Source organism: Salvelinus fontinalis, chromosome 8 (genome assembly GCF_029448725.1).
Source record: "Salvelinus fontinalis isolate EN_2023a chromosome 8, ASM2944872v1, whole genome shotgun sequence".
In the NCBI taxonomy this organism is placed as follows: domain Eukaryota; kingdom Metazoa; phylum Chordata; class Actinopteri; order Salmoniformes; family Salmonidae; genus Salvelinus; species Salvelinus fontinalis.
The window spans coordinates 616,044-641,671 of NC_074672.1; the positions used below are offsets into that span (position 1 = coordinate 616,044).

Sequence of the window (25,628 nt, forward strand, 5' to 3'; positions counted from 1 at the left end):
CAAATTTGGACTCATTAGACCAAAGGACATATTTCCACCGGTCTGATGTCCATTGCTTGTGTTTCTTGGCCCAAACAATTCTCTTCTTCTTATCGGTGTCCTCTAGTAGAGGTTTCTTTGCAGCAATTCGACCATGAAAGCCTGATTTACGCAGGCTGTCTCCTCTGAACAGTTGATGTTGAGATGAGTCTGTTACTTGAAGTCTGTGAAGCATATATTTGGGCTGTAATTTTTGAGGCTAGTAACTCTAATGAACGTATCCTCTGCAGCAGAGGTAACTCTGGGTCTTCCTTTCCTGTAGCGGTCCTCATGAGAGGTAGTTTCATCATAGCACTTCATGTTTTTTGCGACTCTACTTGAAAAAACTTTCAAAGTTCTTGAAATTTTCCATATAGATTTACCTTCATGTCTTAAAGTAATAATGGACTGTCATTTCTCTTTGCTTATTTGAGCTATTCTTGCCATAATATGGACTTGGTCTTTCACCAAATAGAGTTATCGTCTTTATACCACCATACCTTGTCACAACACAACTGATTGGCTAAAGTGCATTAAGAAGGAAAGAAACTCAACAAATTAACTTTTAACTTTTAAGGCCCACCTGTTAATTGAAATGCATTCCAGGTGACTACCTCTTGAAGTTGGTTGAGAGAATGCCAAGAGTGTGCAAAGCTGTCATCAAGGCAAAGTGTGGCTACTTTGAAGAATCAAATATAAAATATATTTTGATTTGTTTAAAACTTTTTTTGTTCCTACATGATTACGTATGTGTTATTGTCAGGCAGTGGGTAACTGGTGCAGTGAATCATGCGCAGGAGAGCAGAAATGAGTGTACAAGGTATTTAATTCCACGACAGCAACATTATACTTACAATGCTCAACGTGTGTAGAAATATCGGTCACTCGAAAATAACGGGCGTAAATACATAACCCGGCAAACAATAACCAGCTGTCAAGAACCGACATGAACAATGAATAAACACGCACACTAACATGTGGGAAACAGAGGGTTAAATAATGAACATGTAATTGGGAATAGAAACCAGGTGTGTAGAAAACAAAGACAAAACAAATGGAATATGAAAAGTGAATCGGCGATGGCTAAAAGACCGGTGACGTCGACCACCGAATGCCGCCCGAACAACAAGGAGAGGGACCGAATTCGGCGGAAGTCGTGACAGTACCCCCTTGATGCGCGACTCCAGCAGCCCGCCGACACCGGCCTCGGGGACGACCCGGAAGACGAGGCGCAGGGCGATCCGGATGGAGACGGTGTAATTCGGTGTAAAGGTTCCAATATGTCCTCCACTGGCACCCAGCATCTCTCCTACGGACCATACCCCTCCCTCTCCACAAGGTACTGAAGGCCCCTCGCCCGACGCCTCGAGTCCAGTATGCCTTGAACTGCATACGCCGGGGCCCTCTCGATGTCCAGAGGGGGCGGAGGAACCTCCTGCACCTCAGGCTCCTGGAGTGGACCAGCCACCACCGGCCTGAGGAGAGACACATGGAACGAGGGGTTAATACATAAAACCGCCGGCATCCAGAACAAACAATCAATGGGAAAAAAATCATGTCGCACACCAGATTAACGTGCACATGCACTTACAATACACAATTCCAGACAAGGACATTTAACAGAGGGTTAAATACACAACATGTAATGAGGGAATTGAAACCAGATGTGTGGGAAGACAAGAAAAAACAAACGGAAAAGTGTATCAATGATGGCTAGAAGACCGGCAACGCCGACCGCTGAACACTGCCCGAACAGGGAGAGGAACCGACTTCGGTGGAAGTCGTGACAAATAGACTTTGGTCATACACCTTAGCCAAATACATTTAACTTCTTATGGCTGCAGCCCGGCGTCGGTACACTTATGACAACAGCCACTTCAAGTGCAGGGCGCGAAATTCAAAATATATATATTTTTTATATTTAACTTTCACACATTAACAAGTCCAATACAGCAAATGAAAGGTACACATCTTGTGAATCCAGCCAACATGTCCGATTTTTAAAATGTTTTACAACGAAAACAGCACGTATATTTATGTTAGCTCACCACCAAATACAAAAAAGGACAGACATTTTTCACAGCACAGGTAGCATGCACAAAGCCAACCTAACTAATCTAACTAGAATTCTAAAAAATAACTTCATTACGACATCCAGCTTCGATATAGCTAGAGTACCCAAACGTTGGGCGCCGACGACTAGTTCACATGCACGACAGATATATGAAATAGCATCATAAAATGTTTCTTACTTTTGCTGATCTTTCATCAGAATGTTGGACAAGGGGTCCTTTGTCCAGAACAGTCGTTGTTTGGATTTAGAACGGCCACTTTCCCTCTCGATTTAGCAAGCACACTAGCTAAGTGTCACGAATCGCTCCATCGTCAACAAAGTCAGAGAACGGAACACGGCAAAACTCCCGAAAAAATGTCAATAATCTGATTAAACTATATTGAAAAAACATACTTTACGATGATATGGTCACATGTATCAAATAAAATCAAAGCAGGAGATAGTAGTCGCCTATAACGGCAGCTAAACAGAAGGCAAATCCAGGAACCACCTCGCGCTCTCCAGAAAACCGGAAATGGGGGACACGTCATACAAAGAGCTTGTATTCCACTTCAGACCAAGATAAACACTAAATTTCTTCTCTCACCGCCTCTTGACATCCAGGGGAAGGTGTATGACGTGCATGTATACTCATACGTATCATGCCCATTTATAGGCAAGAAGTAGAACAGAGCATCGATTTCAGACTTTCCACTTCCTGGTCAGGAAGTTTGTGCCAAATTAGTTCTGTTTGACTCACAGATATAATTCAAACGGTTTTAGAAACTAGAGAGTGTTTTCCATCCAATAGTAATAATAATATGCATATTGTACGAGCAAGAATTGAGTACGAGGCAGTTTAATTTGGGAACTCATTTTCACCAATTAGATAAGCAGCTTGAACTTTGGGTCACAAAATGGAAGAAATTACACATACTGTAGCATCAAATGCTTACGACAAGGCAGTGTTGCTGATGAAATAATGCAAGAGCACACCCTAGTGGACAAAATGCTTACAGCACCTGGTATTCCCAGGCAGTCTCCCATCCAAGTACTGAACAGGCCCAACCCTGCTTAGCTTCCAAGATCAGAAGAGGTCAGAGGTTTCAGGCTGGTATGCCCGTAAGTGAAGGACCTACTCCTGGTACACCATTTAAAGTCAAAGTGAGTCTGATAAACAGACATTGCATTTTCACCAATTAGATAAGCAGCTTTAACCTGTTTGGGCTGCAGAGGCAGTATTGAGTAGCCAGATAAAAGGTGCCCATTTCAAACGGCCTCGTACTCAATTCTTGCTCGTACAATATGCATATTATTATTACTATTGGATAGAAAACCCTCTCTAGTTTCTAAAACCGTTTGAATTATATCTGTGAGTAAAACAGAACTCCTTTTGCAGCAAACTTCCTGACAGGAAGTGGAAAATCTGAAATCGATGCTCTCTTCTAGGGGCCGCCTATTAAAGTCCTTGATATTTAAAAGTTTGGATGCACTTCATACCTCTTCCACTAGCTGTCGACAAGGAGTGAGAGAAGAAATGGAGTTTGTAACTTGATCTGGACTCGAATCATAGCTCTTGGCATGACGTGTCACCAGTTTCCTGTTTTCTGGAGAGTGCGAGGAAGGACCTGGATTTGCCTTCTGATAAGCTGTCGTTATGGACGACTAATTTCTCCGGCTTTGATTTTATTTGATACATGTGACAATATCATCGTAAAGTATGTTTTTTCAATATAGTTTAATCAGATTATTGAAATTTTTTCGGGAGTTTTGCCGTGTTCCGTTCTCTTCCGTTTGTTGACATGGAGAGATTCGTGCCACTTGGCTAGTGTGCTTGCTAAATCGAGAGGGAAAAAGGCCGTTCTAAATCCAAACAACGATTGTTCCCGACAAAGAACCCCTTGTACAACATTCTGATGAAAGATCAGCAAAAGTAGGACCCATTTTATAATGCTATTTCATATATCTGTCGAACTTGTGAACTAGTCGTTTGCGCCCAGCTTTTGGGTACTCTCTCGCTATACCTAAGCTGGATGTCGTAATGAAGTTATTTTTAGAATTCTAACACGGCGATTGCATTAAGAACTAGTGTATCTATCATTTCCTATACAACATGTATTTTTTTGTTATGTTTATGAATAGCTATTTGGTCAGAATATGTGTGTCAGAAAAAGTGTCCGAAAAATATCCGGACGTTGTGGGAAAAAGTAGCTACGTTAGCACAATGTATAACCACTGATTTCAGCTCTAAATATGCACATTTCCGAACAAAACATAAGTGTATGTATAACCTGATGTTATAGGACTGTCATCTGATGAAGCTTATCAAGGTTAGTCAAAAATTATATATCTTTTGCTGGTTTGTTACGAATAGAATAATAGTAGCGAGAATGATTTCTTTCAGCTTTTATTTCTTTCATCACATTCCTAGTGGGTCAGAAGTTTACATACACTCAATTACTATTTGGTAGCATTGCCTTTACATTGTTTAACTTGGGTCAAATGTTTCGGGTAGCCTTCCACAAGCTTCCTACATTAAGTTGGGTGAATTTTGTCCCATTCCTCCTGACAGAGCTGGTGTAACTGAGTCAGGTTTGTAGGCCTCCTTGCTCACACACGCTTTTTCAGTTCTGCCCACACATTTTCTGTAGGATTGAGGTCAGGGCTTTGTGATGGCCACTCCAATACCTTGACTATGTTGTCCTTAAGCCATATTGCCACACCTTTGGAAGTATGGTTGGGGTCATTGTCCATTTGCGACCAAGACCCATTTGCGACCAAGCTTTAACTTCCTGAAAGAAGTCATTGGATGTTGCTTCAATATATCCACATAATGTTCCTCCCTCATGATGCTATCTATTTTGGGAAGTGCACCAGACCCTCCTGCAGAAAATCACACTCACAACATGATGCTGCCACCCCCGTGCTTCACGGTTGGGATGGTGTTCTTCGTCTTGCAAGCATCCCCCTTTTTCCTCCAAACATAACTATTATCATTATGGCCAAACAGTTTAATTTTTGTTTCATCAGACCAGAGGACATTTCTCCAAAAAGTTACATCTTTGTCCCCATGTGCAGTTGCAAACCGTAGTCTGGCTTTTTTATGGCGGTTTTGGAGCAGTGGCTTCTTCCTTGCTGAGCAGCCTTTCAGGTTATGTCAATATAGGACTTGTTTTACTGTGGATATAGGTACCTTTGTACCTGTTTCCTCCAGCATCTTCACAAGGTCCTTTGCTGTTGTTCTGGGATTGATTTGCACTTTTCGCACCAAAATACGTTCATCTCTAGGAGACAGAGCGCGTCTTCTTCCTGAGTGGTATGATGGCTGCGTGGTCCCATGGTGTTTATTCTTGCGTACTATTGTTTGTACAGATGAACGTGGTACCTTCAGGCATTTGGAAATTGCTCCCAAGGATGAACCAGACTTGTGGAGGTCTACAATGTTTTTTATGAGGTCTTGGCGAATTTCTTTTGATTTTACCATGATGTCAAGCAAAGAGGCACTGAGTTTGAAGGTAGGCCTTGCAATACATCCACAGGTACACCCCCAATTGACTCAAATGATGTCAATTAGCCTATCAGAAGCTTCTAAAGCCATGACATAATTTTCTGGCATTTTCCAAGCTGTTTAAAGACACAGTCAACTTAGTGTATGTACACTTCTGACCCACTGGAATTGTGATACAGTGAAATATAAGTGAAATAATCTGTCTGTAAACAATTAAAAATTACTTGCGTCATGCATGAAGTAGATGTCCTAACTGACTTGCCAAAACTATAGTTTGTTAAAAATAAATTTGTGGAGTGGTTGAAAAACGAGTTTTAATGACTCCAACCAAAGTGTATGTAATCTTCCGACTTCAACTGTATGTAGTAGAAAGCAATAGGTTAGAAGAAGCCTACACAACCAACCCATAAAGTAAAATTGAACATCCATCTATGGCCAGCTACAGTATGTAAACTTTAACATTGATTTATCCTTCAATGGATGTCGTTCAATTGGTAACATACATTTTTGTCTTCTTCTAATGCCTCTTAAAGGGAACGTAATCTAAAAGTAACTGAATGTAATCAGATTACGTTACTGAGTTTGGATAATCCAAAGTTATGTTACTGATTACAATTTTGGACAGGTAACTTGTAACTGTAACGGATTATATTTAGAAAGAAACCCATCCAACCCTGCTTACAAGCCAGCTATCCTACACAGAAAATATTTTTTTTGTGAACATCTGCCAAGGAAGGTTTTGTACAGAACTAATAGTGAAGCGAGTGTGTGGGTCATTCCACGAATAGAGTGCCTTTGACATTTTAAGTACATATTTTTCCCCAATATTTAATTTCTAAAATCTTGCTTTATTAAAAGCCCTTCAATATAAACTACATGAAAATCTCAATAAATATGATTTTTATTTGGATATGTCCCACGTCATGTTTTTCTGACATGTAGGAAGATTTTAACCCACTTAACCCCAACATTTCCCCCAAGTTTTCACCATCATTATAAAGCCCTAGTTACTTTGTTGCTGTCACGTTCTGACCATAGTTCTTGTGTGTTTTCTTGTTTTAGTGTTGGTCAGGACGTGAGCTAAGTGGGCATTCTATGTTGTTTCTATGTTTGGCCTAATATGGTTCTCAATCAGAGGCAGGTGTTTTGTGTTGTCTCTGATTGGGAATCATATTTAGGTGGCTTGTTTTGTGTTGGGGAGTGGTGGGTGGTTGTTTCCTGTGTCAGTGTTTGTGCCACACGGGACTGTCTCGGTTTTCACGTTAATTGTTTTGTAGTTTGTTGTGTTCACGTTATTCTCTATATTAAACATGTTGAACACTAGCCGCGCTGCGTTTTGGTCCTCTCCTTCATCCCAGGAAGAAAGCCGTTACAGTTGCTTTGACAAAGTAATTTCTGAAGATTCATTTTTATTTTGTGTGATTAGTGATTCATTTACTTGAATTTAGGCCACAATGTAGAATGAGCTCTTTCTACTTTTAAAGGTACCCTTTCCGTTTTTTTACTATTCATGATTTTGGCTGTCTAACTGATGACGGAGTCAGAGCAGGTCTCTTTGCTGGTGCCGTGACTTTGAATGGGAGTTTGCATGACTTCAGTTCAGCCTATCAGAAAAGCAGGCAGGCACATCTTGGAAGGGGGCCCACTGATCAGCCCAGCCAAAGGCTTATTATACACAGAGTGCAAAACATTAAGGACACCTGCTCTTTCCATGACATAGACTGACCAGGTGAATCCAGGTGAAAGCTATGATCCCTTATTGGTATCACTTGTTAAATCCACTTCAATCAGTGTAGATGAAGAGGAGGAGACAGGTTAAAGAATAATGTCTTGAGACAATTGAGATTTGGATAGCGTATGTGTGCCATTCAGACGGTGAATGTGCAAGACAAATGATTTGAGTACCTTTGAATGGGGTATGGTAGTAGGTGCCAGGCGCACCGGTTTGTGTCAAGAACTACAACGCTGCTGGGTTTTTCACACTTAACAGTTTCCCGTGTGTATCAAGAATGGTCCACCACCCAAAGGAAATCCAGACAACTTGACACATCTGTGTGAAGTATTGGAGTCAACACGGGCTAGCATCTCTGTGGAATGCTTTTGACACCTTGTAGAGTCCATACCTCAACGATTTGAGGCTGTTCTGAGGGCAAAAGGGGGTGTGCAACTCAATATTAGGGAAGTGTTCTTAATAATTTGTACACTCAGTGTAGATTAAGAGAGAAATTGCGCAAAAATATTTAAAAAAAAATCTTAACAGGCCCATGGACCACCGGCCATGTCACTTTTTCATTGTTTTATTTGTTTACAGTATGCTGTATATATTTTAGATGTCTGTGTATTTCAATTTTGACCAGCCCAACAAACTGAAAAATGGTCCGGCCATTTGCCAGAATTGCCAGACGGCCAATACGCCCCTGGGCACAGACATCAGTTCAACATCTAGTTTAAAATTACATTTGGTTTTCAACTAAAGTGAATTGAATGAGAAATCCCCCCCCCCCAAATTCCCCATGTCATTGGATTTAGGTAAAAAGTTAGGTGAAAAAAGACAAAATTCCCTTATGTTGACAACTTTTTTTAAATCCAATCAGTTTTTCACGTGACTCAGTCATCACATTGAATTATTTTGGTTGAAATGACGTATAAATTCACAGGGGATAATGCGGAAGATGGGTGTCACCTGGAGGGGGGTGGAGACAATCACAAAGACAGGTGAAACAGATCAGGGTGTGACAGGAAACAATGTTTGATATAATCAGTTTTGCCCAGTGGGTTGGCACTTAATTGGCAATTACTATAATTATTTTAAAAATGTAACCTCTTGAGATGGGAAAACATGTTTTTTATGATGTTGAACAACTCTTTATGAAATAATGTTAAAAATAGGTTCAATAAATATTTTATTACACCACCCAAAAGGCACTCTATTGGTGGAATGCCCTGGAATTTATATTATTATAATTGCAGGTATTTTCCAGTAACTTTTATTTTACTCAGCTATACATCACATACTTATGCTCTTTGCCTCACAATAAACACAGGGAACACGCAACACCTGCTGAACAACAAAACTGTTTCAGATCGATGAAGTAAAATAATCCAACAAAGTACTGTCAGCGTGAGGGCACTCACTTTACAGAATAAAAGTCAGCCCCTCCTTACAAAAGTCCCTGCTGTTTCACTGTTAAGATAATCCATGTCATACAATAATACATGACAGATTTCTGCTCCATTTATAATATGTGACACATGCAGCCAAAATGTACTTTGAGAGGACACACAGAGAGAGTGTGAGAGAGAAAAACAGATAGAGGAGAAAGAGAGGAGCGAGAGAGACACAACCTCCCTCTAGCTATAGCTTCTCAACTTGTTTATTTGCTAAAGGGGTGTGGGGGTGAACATATGGTATGCTAAAACATAGACTTGTAGTTTGGAAGGCTGCGGGATCCCAGGGGATGGAGCTGAGTGAGTCGAGGGGTCCTGGGTGATTGGGCCCTGTCTCCTTCCATTCCTCCCGCTTGGCCAGCCAGGGCCATGGCCGCCTCTACTCGTCCTCAGAGAACCAGAGCCAGAGCTGCAGCCTCCTCTCTCTATCAACTCCCACACGCCCACATCCAGCGCACGCTGCTCCCCAGCTGAGCCCCCATCCCACCCCACACCGCTGCAGGTCACACCCAGTGACGGCGGTCGCCGGGGGACCAGACCACGGCTGCAGCTGGGCCACACACTTACACCAACCAGCCTTCATGTTCCAAAGAGTGTGAGGGCGAAAGGTGGCATCGCATTGAGCTCTGGTGCGAAGGGATTAGAAGAGCATGGTCATGGACATGCTGGCGGTGCTGTATCCCCCAGTGGTGCTACCAGATTGTCGGTAAGCAAGATAACTGTATGTGGGATAATTTAGTCTAGTGTAATATGGTCATCAATATAATCTCTCGTGGACAGATGCATTTAACATAAATGGCAATTGCAACTGTCGACAGACTGTGGGATGGACGAGTAACAAGGAACTGTTCTGGCACACTGATTTATCGTCACTGATCATTTGGACAAGTCAAGATTTCCCAGGTGCTCGCATCTTTTGAATTTCGTAATGGGAGGGGACATTTGGTCCATAGACTTGCCTGAAACTTGCAGAGAGTTTCCATTTAGGGGGGTGGAGACTTTGTAAGTCGCATTAATATATTTTCTGACATGTCTCCCCAGAACTTCATCGAGCATTTGACGCAATTACACAATATTTTAGTTCTGGGTGTTGAGATTATCATAAATACAGTGTATTGTGCCTCTGGTTTGGGATTCCAATATATACAACCTATTGATATTTACTGAGTGCAGTGCCAGTATGTTTCGTTTTTAAAGTAGTGAAGGAGGATAGGATGCACACGTAAAAGCATTTAACTTTGAACTCAATATCAAATCATAGCCAATGTTTTGGCTGCTGGGCCATTTTCAAGGGACGCTGTTGAGAAGAAACTCAATGACATATACAAACCAGACACTAACACACAGGCATGCAGTCTTACAGATCAGTGCATTAGATGCACACACTACACACACACCCTCCAGGTCTATGTGTTCACGGACACACACAGGATCAAGGCGTTAATGTAATGTACTCACAAACCCTGCAATGATGGGCATGCACACGTACACATGCGCACACGCAGACACACAAGCACAAGGATGCACACACACCCCGTAGCTCAGTGACTTTATGGGCACACATATACACGAGCCAAACACACACACACACACACACACACACACACACACACACACACACACACACACACACACACACACACACACACACACACACACACACACACACACACACACACACACACACACACACACACACACACACACACACCCTGTGGGTCAGTGCGTTCATTGACTCACGCAAACACACGCACTCACATAAACACACTCACACCCTGCAGGTCAGTGGTTTGACTGACAGGCGCTCTGATGCTCCGTGGCAGGATCTGCTGCTTCCCTTCATTTCCACTTCCTTTTCCCCCGTCAGGTGACACCCCCACAGGTGCCACAGCAACCGAGACCCCGACTCCTCGGGGTGCGGACCGGGGCAGCTGGTAACCGGGGGCGGAGACTGACACGATGAGTTGAACCAAGACACCCTGCACCAGCTGCTTCCCATCACAGTCTGACAACACAGGACCAGTAAGTGTCAAGTCCAGTGTCTCTACACACTGACAGACATATCAATGTCACTAGGTGTAATACTAACAGTCGGTCAACCAAAAACAGAATGATAGTACACTCTCTCTTCATCTATTCCAATAGAGGGTCATGTAAACTGTGTTTATCTTGTTTAAGGAATTTCGTATTGACTCATGAGGAATAGAAGCGCATCAATATCGAGAGAGAAAAAAAACCTCACTTTTTCAGAGATAAACCAAGCTCTCTTCAGAGGCTGCTTTTTAAAAGTTTTGACCGTGTCCATCACTCGTCTGCCCTCCCTGGTATAATTGTGTGAGGGCATTTGAGTGGAAAACTGAAATTGTCTCAATCCTCCTGCTTCATGCTCCCAGGGCTGTTCACTTCCCTCACTCCTTCTGAGGGCAATTCACCTTTAAGGGAGTCTGTCACTGTCACTACGGGCTAGTCAGGATGGTAGGGTTGGATGGATCACTCAGCAGCGAAATGACTGATAAGAGTTTCTCCACGCTTCCCCTGAGTATTCACAGGCATGCTGAATATAGATGGGAAATAGGAGATGTTTTGAGAGTTTATGGTGTTTATGATGCAATAATGTATCTATCCAATCGTTTAGCAAGATTTATGTTGTCCTGTTATGAATTAAAGAGTGGTGGCACCTTAATTGGGGAGGACGGGCTCATAGTAATGGATGGAATTTATTCCACAGCCTGGCCGCCTGCGGTTGCCGTCTACCACCAGAAGACCACTTGTTTGCCTTCTACATAAATCCACTGGTTCCAAGGGTTTGACTCTAAGGGTTTGATTGGGTTTGATTCTATTCCAGCCATTAAAATGAGCCCGTCCTCCCCAATTAAGGTGCAACCGGCCGCGTGCGGTTGCCATCTACAACCGAAAGATCAATTGTTTGCCTTCTACATAAATCCACTGGGTTCTAAGGGTTTGATTGAACCACTCTTTAATTCATGGTTTCCATGTGTTTGATACCATTCCATTCACTCCATTCCAGCCATTATTATGAGCTGTGCTCGCTTCAGCAGCCTCCTGGGATGGCAACTATGTTTTCTCCTGGTTGAAAAATGCATGGTATACTGTGCATATGCTACACAGCAACTCAAGCTACCTACTTTTAGACACAGGCTTGCAATATGTTATGTTACATATAACAATTATGTATTACCACATAATTAGCTAGATGAAGCTATTCCAAGCCTTTGTTAGCTACTGATTTTCTGTTAAAACAAATATTCATGTTAAAGGGCTATACTGAAATAACAAAGGAAGACACTAAAGTCATTTGGTGGCTATGTTTTGGAAATGCTGGGGATGGATGTTCGGAGTTGTTCTCCTTTGAAAATGAAAGAAAGGAGCAGGGACGGGCTGTTCAATAATTGATTGTGGTTGAGAGCGATATGAGTTTACTTAATGTGCCTGGCAGTGCAGGGCTAAGAGAGGAGCCGTTAGCTATTCCACCCCAGGCTCTAAACCCAGGCACTGGAAAAGGGAAAAGGCTTCAAGACTGAACACTCACATGGGCAATAGGCCATCAGGCCATCCGTTAGGCCAACCATTACCCATCCTCCACCCATCTCTCCATCTATCCATCTATCCATCCACAGTCCATCTTGTAAGTGTGTATATGGAGTATGTGTGTGCATGTTTGTGTGTGTGCACGTTTGCGCGTGTGAGTATCATGAATGTGTGAGTGTGTGCACTGCATGTGTGTGTGCGTGCATGTGTGTGTGTGTGTGTGTGTGTGCAGGGGCTGCACAGCTGGATCTCCCCAGGAGCAGTGTTGTAGCTGCCCCGAAGTTCCTTTCTCTAAGTCATAATAGAGTGCTCCTGTCAGCCTCCCCAGATGCCTCTCTATAAGGATCTTTACTACACCAGCACAGCTCTCTTAACTCATCGAAGTCTCGAATTGAAAATGCTACAATCTTACGAGTCCAATTCTCATTGGTACAGTATATATCTCCAGACTTGAACCAAAAGCCAAAGCTTAAATCACGATAGCTATTTGGTGAGGCATACTTTGAAGTGTATTGGTCGCCTACACAGTTCAGCAGATGTTAAAGCAATAGGGTGTAGCGAAATGCTTGCGTTACTAGCACCTAACAGTGCAGTGAAAAGTTCAAACAAGTACACCAATAATAGAAAATAAAAAAATACAAACAAGAAATCAAGAATGTCAAAAATGAATCCAATTAACAACCCAATGTATGCGTATCTACACCAAAAATGTATAGTAAGAAGGATATGTACAGTGGTAAATATCTTACAGTGAGCTACCGTATGTCAAGAAATGTCAGTATCTATAGTATCTGTGTATAAACAGGGTAACAAAAACACAATGTACAGTAGTAGATATATTAGAATGAGCTATATGAGGAATACAGTATATGAATACAAAGTGTTAAAAACAGTATTAAAGAAACAGGAGGTGCCAAGTGTTTAATTGTCTCTATACACTACCTTTCGCGGGGTCACTTAGAAATGTCCTTGTTTTTGAAAGAAAACCACATTTTAGGTCCATTAAAATAACATCAAATTGATCAGAAATACAGTCTAGACATTGTTAATGTTGTAAATGACTATTGTAGCTGGAAACTGCTGATTTTTAATTGAATATCTACATAGGTGTACAGGAGGCCCATTATCAGCAACCCTCACTCCGGTGTTCCAATGGCATACTGTGTTAGCTAATCCAAGTTTATCATTTTAAAAGGCTACTTGATCATTAGAAAACCCTTTTGCAATTATGTTAGCACAGCTGAAAACTGTTGTACTGATTAAAGAAGCAATAAAGCTGGCCTTCTTTAGACTAGTTCAGTATCTGAGCATCAGCAATTTTGGGTTCGATTTCCGGCTCAAAATGGCCAGAAACAAATAACTTTATTCTGAAACTAGTCAGTCTATTCTTGTTCTGAGAAATAAGGGCTATTCCATGTGAGAAATTGCCAAAAAACTGAAGATCCCGTGCAACGCCGTGTACTACACCCTTCACAGAACAGCGCAAACTGGCAAACTGGCAAACCAACGGAGGCCCCGGTGCACAACTGAGCAAGAGGACAAGTACCTTAGAGTGTCTAGTTTGAGAAACTGACGCCTCACAAGTCCCCAACTGGCAGTTTTATTAAATAGCACCTGCAAAACACCAGCCTCAACGTCAACAGTGAAGAGGCGAATCCGGGATGCTGGACTTCTAGGCAGAGATACAAAGAAAAAGCCATATCTCAGACTGGCCAATAAAAAGAAAAGATGGGCAGAAGAACACAGACACTGGACTGGGGAACTCTGACTAGAAGGCCAGCATCCTGGAGTCGCCTCTTCACTGTTGACGTTGAGACTGGTGTTTTACGGGTACTATTTAATGAAGCTACCAGGAGTGATGGTTGCTGATAATGGGCCTCTATGCCTATGTAGATATTCCATTCAAAATCAACCGTTTCCAGCTACAGTAGTCATTTACAACATTAACAATGTCTACACTGGATTTCTGATCAATTTGAGCTTATTTTAATGGACAGTGCTTTTAGTGCTTTTCTTTCAAAAACAAGGACATTTCTAAATGACCCCAAACTTTTGAACGGCAGTGTATATGGGACAGCAGCGTTGACTGTGTGTGTGTGAGAGTGTGTGTATATATTCGTGTGTTTATGAGTATGGGTGTTTGTGTTTGTGAGTGAGTGAGTGTACACTGAGTTTACAACACCTGCTCTTTCCATGATATAGACTGACCAGGTGAATCCAGGTGAAAGCTATGATCCATTATTGATGTCACTTGTCAAATCCACTTCAATCAGTGTAGATGAATGGGAAGATTTTTAAGCCTTGCGATAACTGAGACATGGATTGTGTATTTGTGCCATTCAGAGAGTGAATGGGCAAGACAAAAGATTGAAGGCTGTTCTGATCGCAAAAGAAAGGGGGGGTGCAACTGAAAATTAGGAAGATGTTCCTGTGTACGCCGCCATGATAATTGGATTTCCACACTGTCAGAGTAAGAAGCTCTGTTTCTCTCTTTCTCTACCTCACTCTCTCTCAATCTCACCCTCTCATCTCATTCCTCCTGATTTGCCAGATATCCTTTTCCCCCTGCTGTCACATTTGGTACAGATGGTTAGGCCCTACGGAGTGGCCTGTCTGTCTCCATTTGCACGGCGCAGCGTGACAGCGGGCTTGATGGCTCGTGAAGGGGGCCCGACTCCCCCAGACACACGTACAATGACATTTTCAAAGGGGCCCGCACACGCCTCCACACAGCCAGATACTGTAGGAGAGAAATGAAGAACCTGGAGTTGACCCAGTGCCAGCCACAGGCTAAGAGAGAGGGAGTGAGAGAGAGAGGGAGGAAGAGAGAGAGGATAGCGAGAAGTGGTAGGGATGGGAGGTACAGAAGAAAGAGGGGAAAAAAGGAGGGAGAGAAGTGGAGAGATGGGAGGGTTGGGAGAGCAAGGAATAGGAAAGAGAGAGAGAAAGAGAGAGAGAGAGAGAAAGATTAACAAATGAGTCTGAGCTGTCAGATAAGACACGCATCAGTCATTGCCTGTGGATGTGATCTCACAGCTCACGTCAGGAACCTATCCAGTGCCACTGCACTAATCGCTTCTCTGGGAGGCTGCACTGAGTCGTGTACCAGGCAGCGCGGCCAGCCAAGCTCTGTGTGTGTGTGTGCGTGTGTGTGTGTGTGTGTGTGTGTGTGTGTGTGTGTGTGTGTGTGTGTGTGTGTGTGTGTGTGTGTGTGTGTGTGTGTGTGTGTGTGTGTGTGTGTGTGTGTGTGTGTGTGTGTGTGTGTGTGTGTGTGTGTGTGTGTGTGTGTGTGTGTTGTTGCGGGCAAGCGGAGGAGAAAGAGCCCCCGACCACCCTCAGACGCACTTCCACCTGACATACCCCTGTTTCCTCATACACACAGTCAGTAGTACACAATCATACACACACGGTCAAACTCAGTAGACACATACACACAAAACACACACACACACAGACAGAGAGTGTCATATGTACATGCTTGTGCACACACACACACACACACACACACACACACACACACACACACACACACACACACACACACACACACACACACACACACACACACACACACACACACACACACGTGTATGAACAAATACAAACAAACACTTATTTTAACTATAGATTCTGGACAAAATCTTATATATGTTTTGATGTATGCTATTTTAATTATTTATTTATTCAATAATACAAAATCTCTGAAATTAATATCTGAAATGGGTAAACACATCTACAGAGAATAGCCTACAAGCACAAAAAGGCAAAAACAACAAGACTAAAATAAAGAAAGGAAACAGAAAAAACGCATAAAAGGAGGAAAAATTACTGACAAGTACAACTTTCCAAGCTATCTCATTCGGAACGATTTGACACAAATATCCCTATGCACAGATAGACAGCTGAGTTCCCCCCCCATCTCATAATTTAGCTCCACATTTATTTATCTTTTCTCATTGATATATCATTGGGATTTTGATGTTAACTTTTACTCTAATGTCATTGACAAAGATTGTGACATTCCACAAATGTCAACATCATTAGACCTAGCTTGATGATGAAACCATCATTTGAACAGGCCTGCAATAAGAAGGAAGAAAAACATGACATTTAGATGTTAGCCTATCATATATTTATGACAATTTGATGAACATATTAACTTACATTTAAAACATAAGATTAGGCCTAGGCTACATGGTGTTTTGGTGGTCGGCCCTATAAATAAAGGTTAATAATTTTGAAAAGCAACGATATTGAAATATGCAGTAGTGCGGCTAAACTACCCAGTAAAAGTTATAGGTGACAGAGCTAACAAGAACAAGAACAAACCAAATCACAACTTCTGCAGGCTGTATTAGAAATCTTAACCGGCCACTGTCGCTCATGAATAATAGGCCTATGCATTTAATATTAATACAACTTGTCTCCACTTTTAAAAGAACTCCCATCCAATACAATTAAAGGTCCAATGCAACTTTAAAAAAAAATTCTGGGTAACAATTAAGTCCATTACTGTGATTGTTGTCATTTAAAAACAGTCAAAAAGAAACAAACTTCTTATCAAGAGCAATTTCTCAAGCAAGAATTTATCTAGGACTGTCTGGGAGTGGACTGAGTGTGGAGGGGAAACTGAAAACTAGCTGTTATTGGCAGAGAGGTTTGGAGCACTCCATCTTTTTGATTTATTAACTTATTAACAGCCTGCTGATGTCATCAGGCAGGCCAAAATTCCATCCCACCAAAACAGGCTGATATGTCAGGCGGTCTTTCTTCTTTACCATTACCTTTTCAAACAGCTCTTACACTAAAAGGGCATTATCATAATTTTCACAATTTCACAGTATTATTCCAATCTCATAGTGTGGAAATATATATAAAACACAGGATATATATATATATTAAATATATATAAAACATGTTTAATCAAGTTAATCACAGGAAATATATATAAAACACGTTTTAGACTGCACTGGGCCTTTAATGTTCATTTGTCTTTCAAAGATGTCCATGCTTAACTTGTTGAAACAACAGGCCTATCCTATTCCACACAAGTGCAAGCAGTTGCAAAAAAAATTTACCTGCCAAAGCATAATTGAATCTTATTAACCACCAATTTGATACCAGGTTGTTTTGAAATCAATTAGGAGAGTGCTGCCTGACAGTTGAATAATTCCTGATTTGAAGGTAAGCTTTGACATTTATGCCTAGGCTATGTTGTGTGAAAAGTGAAATACTCCTGAAATAGGTTGGTCAAACAAGTGTTGAGGTTGAGCGTTAGGCCTATCAGACCTAATTTGAAAACCAACTAGGAATTGTAAAATAAAATATTGTAATTGTACATACTGACTAGCCTACCATCAATTTAACGTTGAACCAACCTTTGCTTCTGTATCCTTGCTGCAAGGTAGACACCACATGCGACAATACCGAGGACGGAGCTGCTGTATTATAGTGCCCCAAGGCAATGCTCCTAGTCAATATCTTCTACACACTCGCTTTCGCGCTCCCATTTGAGCTGGATATGCGCTGTCTGCTTGTACCGCTATACGCAGAGAATTGACATACAGACACACCACGGACACACACCAGGTAGGAATACCAGATTTATTCCCTAATTTCAGATACCATATGTTGTATAATTAGTATGAGTGGGTTTTATTTAGAAGGCTATGATTATTGGGCTTTGTAGTTGTGTTGTGTCAATGTTTGTAGCCTATTGTCACAGTTGGTCCATAGACACCGTTGTCCATGGGGAAACAGTGTAATGTGTTCTGTTATTTGACATTCATGGATTTTGTGTGAAAATTAAATTACAAATATTTATAATATTTTACGACTATATTATCTTATATAATTGAAACAGCCTATTCATTTTGGAAGATTGTTATGAAACTGTCACTCAAAATGATTTCATTACATTATTTCAAAACATTTTTAATTCACAGAAGGAAATTACTTGAAGGGTTACTTTGTATCGATTTTTGTGCTTTTCATACATAGACTAAAGCTTGTATTTTAGGCTTGATTGTTTATAGGATTAAAAAAACTCCTTATCTATAACATTGTGATAACTTGGGTTTAGACTATCTATCAAAGTCTAATTTAGGACTGAAGCCCAGATATTTTTGAGAAGTGTAGAAATAAATAATGTGTTATTTGGATATTGACTGTTTCACAATATCATCAACAATATCATTAATGTGAATTCCTTCTGCAACTAAACAAAAATGGAGAGGAATGTTTTAATGGTTAACTTCACAGATGTATTAAATATCACTGCATGTTAATTCAATAAATGTAACACAAACAATCCCCCACAATGTCAATGTCAAACATTCAGATGTATGTACATTCTATGTACTGTATGTGTAGTTGAATATTGAACATTTTTATGAGGCCCCGACACACTATCACAGTATTATCAAGTAACTTGCATGATAATACCTAAATCTAGATTAACAACTAATGTTCATGTTGAATTCTTATATATTCTCCAATCCTCTTTTTCAGGACCTTCTCCTTAGTTGAAGTTGACAGAAGACATTGGATCATCACTCAGTCTTCACTGCAAGCCACCATCTTAGGTAAAGTCACATCCCTTATGAATGCAAAAGTATAACAGTTATACTCTCTGTATTAGTCAATATATAACTATAACATAAAGAGAGTAAATAGAAAGGCTGATTCTGCACTCTATAAAATGTAATTATTTCCTGTCTGTGAGTAGCCAACATCTCATATTGGTGCCATTTGATACATTTGCACCCTTCCCCCAACCCATCCAATGTTATAGGTTTTGTTTGTTATTGCACGCAAATTGTCAATGCTTTTAGTGATGTGAGCTATCTTAATTGAAACAATATATGTTGAAGCTGAAGCGATTATAGGCTTGTCTGACCAGGAACCCATAAAAGCTTAAAACAAGGATACGGGACCGGAGGGGAGGAGGGGGTCGAGGGTTTGGTGGCCACTAACAGTGTCCAGCAGTGAAAAAATCTAAAGGAAAAATGATTTTTATTGATTGCCTCCTAATAGCAGCTGTTAGGCTCTATTATGAGCTCAGAGGCCAGGTCAGAGCCTCAGGGGTAGACGAGCAGGATTCTGCAAAAAGGCCTGCCACCCTGTGTTAGAGTGAGTTTTGTTATCCCTCTTGTACTGCAATGAAGTCGAGTTCAATTTATGTCTATCTGTCGTCACAAGGTGTGATGTGCGGCGTGATGGTTTAATAAAAGTTTATCGTATTCTTAAACAAGTCTTACCTCAGCCCGGACCCCTAAACATCACACAAGCTTTCATCCCTGAACGACCACAGGAAAAATACAAAATAAACGATACGATTACAACGTTTCTTTCTTCCCCCCTAAAAAGACACGATACATTTTTGTGGAGTTTTTGAAATTGGTTTGAGCAAGTTATTCAAAAGGTTAATTAAACTAAAGTGATTATTATGTTGAAATATGGAAGAAAGTGGTACTCTGTTGAGATAAGACAGTAGTTAACTGTAGATAATTCAATTTATTGGTCTTGTATTTATCTATAAAAATAATGGTGAGACAACGCTGCATACAATTATGGTATTTAAAATCAGCCGCATCAGTTAATAGAGTAGGTCAAGTGTGTAAAACTTTATTTTACATTTTTATGTTAAAATCTATTTGACATTTAATCTGCATTGTCCAATTGTGTTGTTTATCTTTGGGAATTGTGAACTACCATAGTTATAGACGGACAGGAGGTCAACTTGCTTAAATATCCAACGAAAATTCTGAAATACAGAGAGAGTGTTGATAGGGAAGTCAGTCATTTCTTGATGACATTTTCCAATGTGTTTTAATTTATTTTTTACGAGTGGCAAATATATATGATTTCACGAAAGAAAACTTAAGTCGTTTCTGAAAATATTGTAACGTTGCCATATTTAGTGCACTGGCTTATTAAAAAACAAATCCCTGATAATCAGAATACATGACAAACATTACATTAGAAATAGTTCACATATTCACACAAGGAACACTTTATCTTACCTGATATTTATTTGAAAAACATTTTTCATGACCTAATAACCACCTCTCTGAGTCTTTGGGATTCATAAAAAAAGTAGCACGAGCATCATTTAGTACCAATTCTTTAGTCCCAAAACGTCACAATTGTTACCATGTAATTTTACATGTAATTCTACAATTCCAGCTGTAATAAATCTCCCCTCTTATCTGTCCTGTGAAATGGATGAAAGAGTATATTTAAATTTGAGAACATCACCCCAACTCCAAAAGCACCGAAGTAGGGAGAAAAGTGGGTGAGAGGAGAGCAGTTGAACTTGGTGCGATGTGCCCTGACCCAAATCCCAGCCCTGACACTAACGATGCCCTATGGGCGTGACGCCAGGCTCTCATTAAGAACCAGGGCCCATGCCCCCACTAACCCCAACACCCGCCCTCTTAATTAAACCATCACCCTGGCCATGCTGCACCGGTAGCCGGCCTCCATGGGCCCAGCCCAGAGCCCATGTAGCCAGGCCAGGGCCATGAGTGGAGCCCCCTGCACAGGTGCAGAGCCCCCCGGGGCTGCCTGTCCCCCCCCCCCCTCCGGGCTGCCTGTCTGCCCCCCAGCACTGGGACTTGCTAGCGCCTGGTGCTGCACTGGAAATAATGATTAGTGGCAGGTACAGTGAGAACAGAGCAGTGGGGGCCTCCCCGCAGTTGGGTTAGTGGCAACTCAGTTCAGCAGCTCAGGCAGACAACACATGATGCACTCTCATAGACACACATATGAGCATGCTGATACATAACCCCCAATGCAGATAATTAGACAGTAGTTAACTTTAGATAATTACATGTATTTATCTTGTATTCATGTATACACAAAACGTAGTTTCCAGGTCAGATAGAGAACATGATCAAAATGATCAATACTTTGCATTTATGTACCTTTTTTAAATGTTTTTATTTGTATATTTGTTAGGCAGTCCACAAGTAAATATGAACTGAATATGAAATTATATTTATTTGTATATTGCACCTATAATTTATTTACTTTTCATTGTTATTTAATTAATCTTTATTTAAATAGCCATGTCAGTTATTTTACAATAACGGCCTACCCCGGCCAAACCCTCCCCTAACCCGGACGACGCTGGGCCAATTGTGCGCCGCCCTATGGGACTCCCGATCACGGCCGGTTGTGATACAGCCCGGGATCGAACTACGGTCTGTAGTGACAGCTCTAGCATTGAGATGCAGTGCCTGAGACCACAGCGTCACTCAGGAGAAAAACCCACCCCCAACAAAAATATGACAAAAATTCTAATAATTGGCCACAACATTTCGGTTGACTTTCGATTGAATGTTTGAGATGATTCTGTAATTTATGTTAATACTCATCCCTGAACATTTAATTTGTATGTTATAATAAAACAATATATGTATCTTGTATTCCACAGCTCCTACCCCCCTGGATCCCAGGTTAAAGAATCTTTAAAGTTATGTATATAAAGGCTGAAGAAATGTACTACATCTAGCCCGAGAAAGAACGAGAGCCTGCATCCCTACAGCCTCATCTCTCCAAGACTTTCACACACCTTCTCCTCAGAATAACCTGCATTGTGAGGACAGAATTATGTCCCCCATCATGTCCAAGGAGGACCACACGTGTAAGCACAAGGAGCGCAAGCCCAAGAAGCCCCACTACATCCCACGGCCATGGGGCAAACCCTACAACTATAAGTGCTTCCAGTGCCCCTTCACCTGCATGGAGAAGTCCCATCTGTACAACCACATGAAGTACAGCCTCTGTAAGAACTCCCTGTCTCTGTTAATCGAGTCCGACTGGCCATACAAGAAGGGCAACCTGCTGCACCTGGACCAGCTCCGGCCCCTCCAGCAAGCCCACTCTCTCCGGACCACAGTTGGGAAAGAGGAGCACGAGACAGCTACAGGGAATGAGGAGAGGCCCCGGCAGCAACGGGCCATGGAGGAGGAAGGGGAGAGCCCGGGAGGAAAGGAGGAGGAGGAGAGTGGACAAGGAGCTGAAGTCACTGAGATGACCAGAGAGAGCTCCAACAGGGGCTCAGAAGGCACAGCCAAGAGAACCAGTAAACGTCCTGAGCCGGACCTACTGATGACTGATATGTTCTCCCTGGAGGACCAGCTCTTGAGAGTACACTCGGTGGAGAACCAGCTAAAGCACTACAAGCTGTCCAATACGTTCCTGACTGCGCCTGACCTGCTGTCGGAGCAGTGGCGCCTGCTTGCCACCAGCCACACCACGGCCGAGGGCGCCCAGCCCAGAGTGAGCGACTCCATCCCCTGCTACCCACCTCCACCCGGCCTGGTGGACTACCAGGACCTCACAGAACTCAACCGGTCTATCCTTGGGGTGGGATACCCCCTGAGCCCCAGCCTCTTCTCCTATATGAATTCAATGAATGCAATCCCCACTGCTGACACCAATATAACCGTACCGACTCAAGCGCAGCTAGCCCAGCTCCCCTTCCTGGCATCGGCCGCTCAGCTCTTGCACCCGGCATCCGGTGTGCACCATCCCACCGACCGGACCCTCCTGCCGCCCCGCTTCTACTACCCATTCCTCTGCGAGCATGCCTTTGGAGCAGCCTCCACTAAGAGCGACGTCAACAAGGTTCTCAAAACCTCTGCGAATGGCCTGGAGCCCAACCCCAGTTACCAGCCCAAAGTCAACTTGTGGAAGGTGCCTGCTCTGAGGCCAGGTACCACCACCACCTCATCCCCTACAGCATCACCAGACCCTTCCTACAGGACAGGGGACAAGCTCCAGGCTGCAGTCAAGGAGGGGAAACCAGGATGGGGCTTCAAGAGAACAGGGGCCCTCTTGGGGACCCACGAGTCCCCTGCAGAGAAGAGGCCAGCCCTCGGGTTCACCCTGGATCTACTCAAAAAGATTCAGAACACCACACCCATCTCCATGGCAACAGAAAAGCTGTTCCTCCAAAGCAGGTAAGATCTTACTTTTAGAAATATAATTTTGGTTATTACTGTTTCACTATATATTTGTCATATCATTCGTAATTGACTTCGTATTTTCCTCTCTGAAATCTCTGATTTCTAAAATGCATTTTCTTCTCTTCTGTGGTCTCTCCATAGTTTTACAAATGCTCAGTCTCAGTCCCGGCCAGCAGAGCAGTGCTACACAAATAACTCTGTGAGCCCAGTCAGTGAGTCGCCCTCTCCTCGGCGTTGTAGAAGACCCAGCAGCCAGGACTCTACCATCGGCCAAGGGACGGGGGAGGCATCCTCAAAATCAGAATCAGCTGCTGCCCTCCTCAGCAACCTTTCCAACGCTCTACAGGAGTACCAGGATGCCGAATGCAAGATCTCCCACCTGGAGAAAGAGGACCTCATCGCTCAGGGACACCTATGGGAACACCTGAACAAGATCCGCAGCGAGCTCTCCCACATCCACCATGCACTGGAGAGGACAGCTCGCCAGACGGAAGGACCCCTGGATCTCTCCATCAAGAAGGAACAACCCGTGCTGACTGAGGTGGTCGCGGCCGGTTACCAGGGCCTCATGGGAGCCTCACTTAAAGACGACATCACCACGGAGACTGAGGAAGACGATGAGGAGGCAGAGGAGGAGGAAGCGGAGGAGGAAGCGGATGAGGAGGAAGATGAGAATGAGATGAGGAAGGAAGCGATGAAGGCTTCGTTAGAGCGTCGAAAGCAATCGCTGGACATGCTGATCAAGATGAGTCAGGCTGGGGTACAGGTGGTGAAGACGGAGGTCCTGTCACCAGAGGGGTTGGGGTTGAGGCCAAGCCAGGCGGAGGGTCTTTGGCCAGGCAGGACCACCAAGTGTGAGGCTGACTCCAGCGTACTACTTTGCACTGATGGACGGCCCCTCGCGGTCTTCACTGACTTCCCCCACTCCTCCAACAAAAACTCCAAGAGGCCACTGTCCATTCAGCGACTAGGGGTGCCAAAATGTCTGCCAAGCCCCCTGACAGTAACAGACTCCTAAACCTCTCCTGAGAAGCTTAATTTCCCAGCTTGCCACGCTCCTGAAAGCCCTCCTGAAGACAACACACTTTTGTTCATGCACTCCTTATGACTCTCACTGTCCAGGCAAGAACTCTCACCACTAATATCCTCTCAAAACACCACCGCCATCTCCCCCAAAAGATAACAAAGATTAGCACCTTAAATAAAGGTGGGGGGATGAAGAAGTGACGAGGAATGACAAATGCACTAAACTAAACATGTTGATTGTTGATACAGGATTATTTGGGAAAACAATTCAAATGGGCAGTAGTGATGCTTGAAATGTTGTTGTAGGACAAAAAATAAACTTGCACTTAAAGAGCGACACTGAACACATGTAAATGAAAATATGTTTTATGATCGAAGGTATGAATCCTCTTACAATTCTGTCCCAAGTTGAGAGACAATCCTTTGAACTGATTTGTACATATTGTAATGAATTTGATTGATGTAATTAAAATTAATTAAGAAGTTAATGTTATGTTTTATATGAATGACGTCTTGTTGGATTGTCTTGTGTGTCTGATTAAACCATTGCACCGTACACGTCCACAGTACACATCTGTAACAAATGCACTTCCATTTATTTGAATAAAGAAAGAGATTGTGTATTAGATGTTGTAGACTTTTGCTATTCTACTCTTTGTATGGGGCATTTTGAGTGAATACGTGAATGTATAGCGGCATTACACAGTGAAAAATACACATTTATTTTGCAAGAGCATTTGATATTGTACAAAAGATATATCAAACCCTGGTTATTTTGGCTAAGACCCAGTAGGGATGAGACAGATACCCCTCAATGGTGTATTGTGCTTTCCTGCCCTTGCCTTTTAGAGGGACAATCAAGCTCAGGATCACAACTAATACAGGGCAGCAACACGACTCTGTTCATATACAGTACTGTAGTCTAACCCATGTCTACACCAATCCAATACTTTTAAATGTGTGGGGAGTAGTGAATTAGAGCACACTTCGGGAGAAAGGAGAGTGTTGGGACGCAACACCTCTATCTAGCAGGTATTCCCAAACGAGGTACTCCGCAATGCCGTCGGGGGTACGCCAAATAAAAAGGTGATTCATATATATATATATTTTATATTCACATTTTCAAACAGTACATTTATATTTTCCAACGGGGCTATACATTTTGGTGAGGTTTTTTTCTCGGCTGAGTAGCCTTGTTTCACTGCCAAAAAGAAAATGAAACCATCTTCTGTTCAGCGAAATAACAACACAATGTCAAATACCGGTAGCCAAGTCAAATAATCACATTAACCGTTACTCTCTTGCGGGAAACCTTCACTCTAGCGCAGAC

The 25,628-nt window shown here is 42.4% G+C and overlaps 1 protein-coding gene and 1 pseudogene across 1 annotated transcript; one reads left to right on the forward strand and one right to left on the reverse strand.

Moving 5' to 3' along the window:
• Positions 1–3,081: 3,081 nt before the first annotated feature.
• Positions 3,082–3,199, reverse strand: LOC129861580 (5S ribosomal RNA; annotated as a pseudogene).
• An 18,550-nt stretch (positions 3,200–21,749) lies between these two features.
• LOC129860294 (proline-rich protein 35-like) lies at positions 21,750–24,877 on the forward strand. The gene is made up of 2 exons (XM_055930616.1): positions 21,750–23,266; positions 23,414–24,877. The coding sequence occupies exons 1-2, from the start codon at positions 21,912–21,914 to the stop codon at positions 24,288–24,290; spliced, it is 2,232 nt and encodes a 743-aa protein (XP_055786591.1). The 5' UTR covers positions 21,750–21,911; the 3' UTR covers positions 24,291–24,877.
• The last annotated feature ends 751 nt before the right edge of the window (positions 24,878–25,628 follow it).

What these genes read in the sequence shown, in the direction of transcription:
- LOC129860294 (XM_055930616.1), top strand. Translation starts at nt 21,912, where the DNA reads ATGTCCCCCATCATGTCCAAGGAGGACCACACGTGTAAGCACAAGGAG. An exon ending in AAGCTGTTCCTCCAAAGCAG is followed by an intron (nt 23,267 to 23,413) that starts GTAAGATCTTAC and finishes GTCTCTCCATAG; the next exon opens with TTTTACAAATGCTCAGTCTC.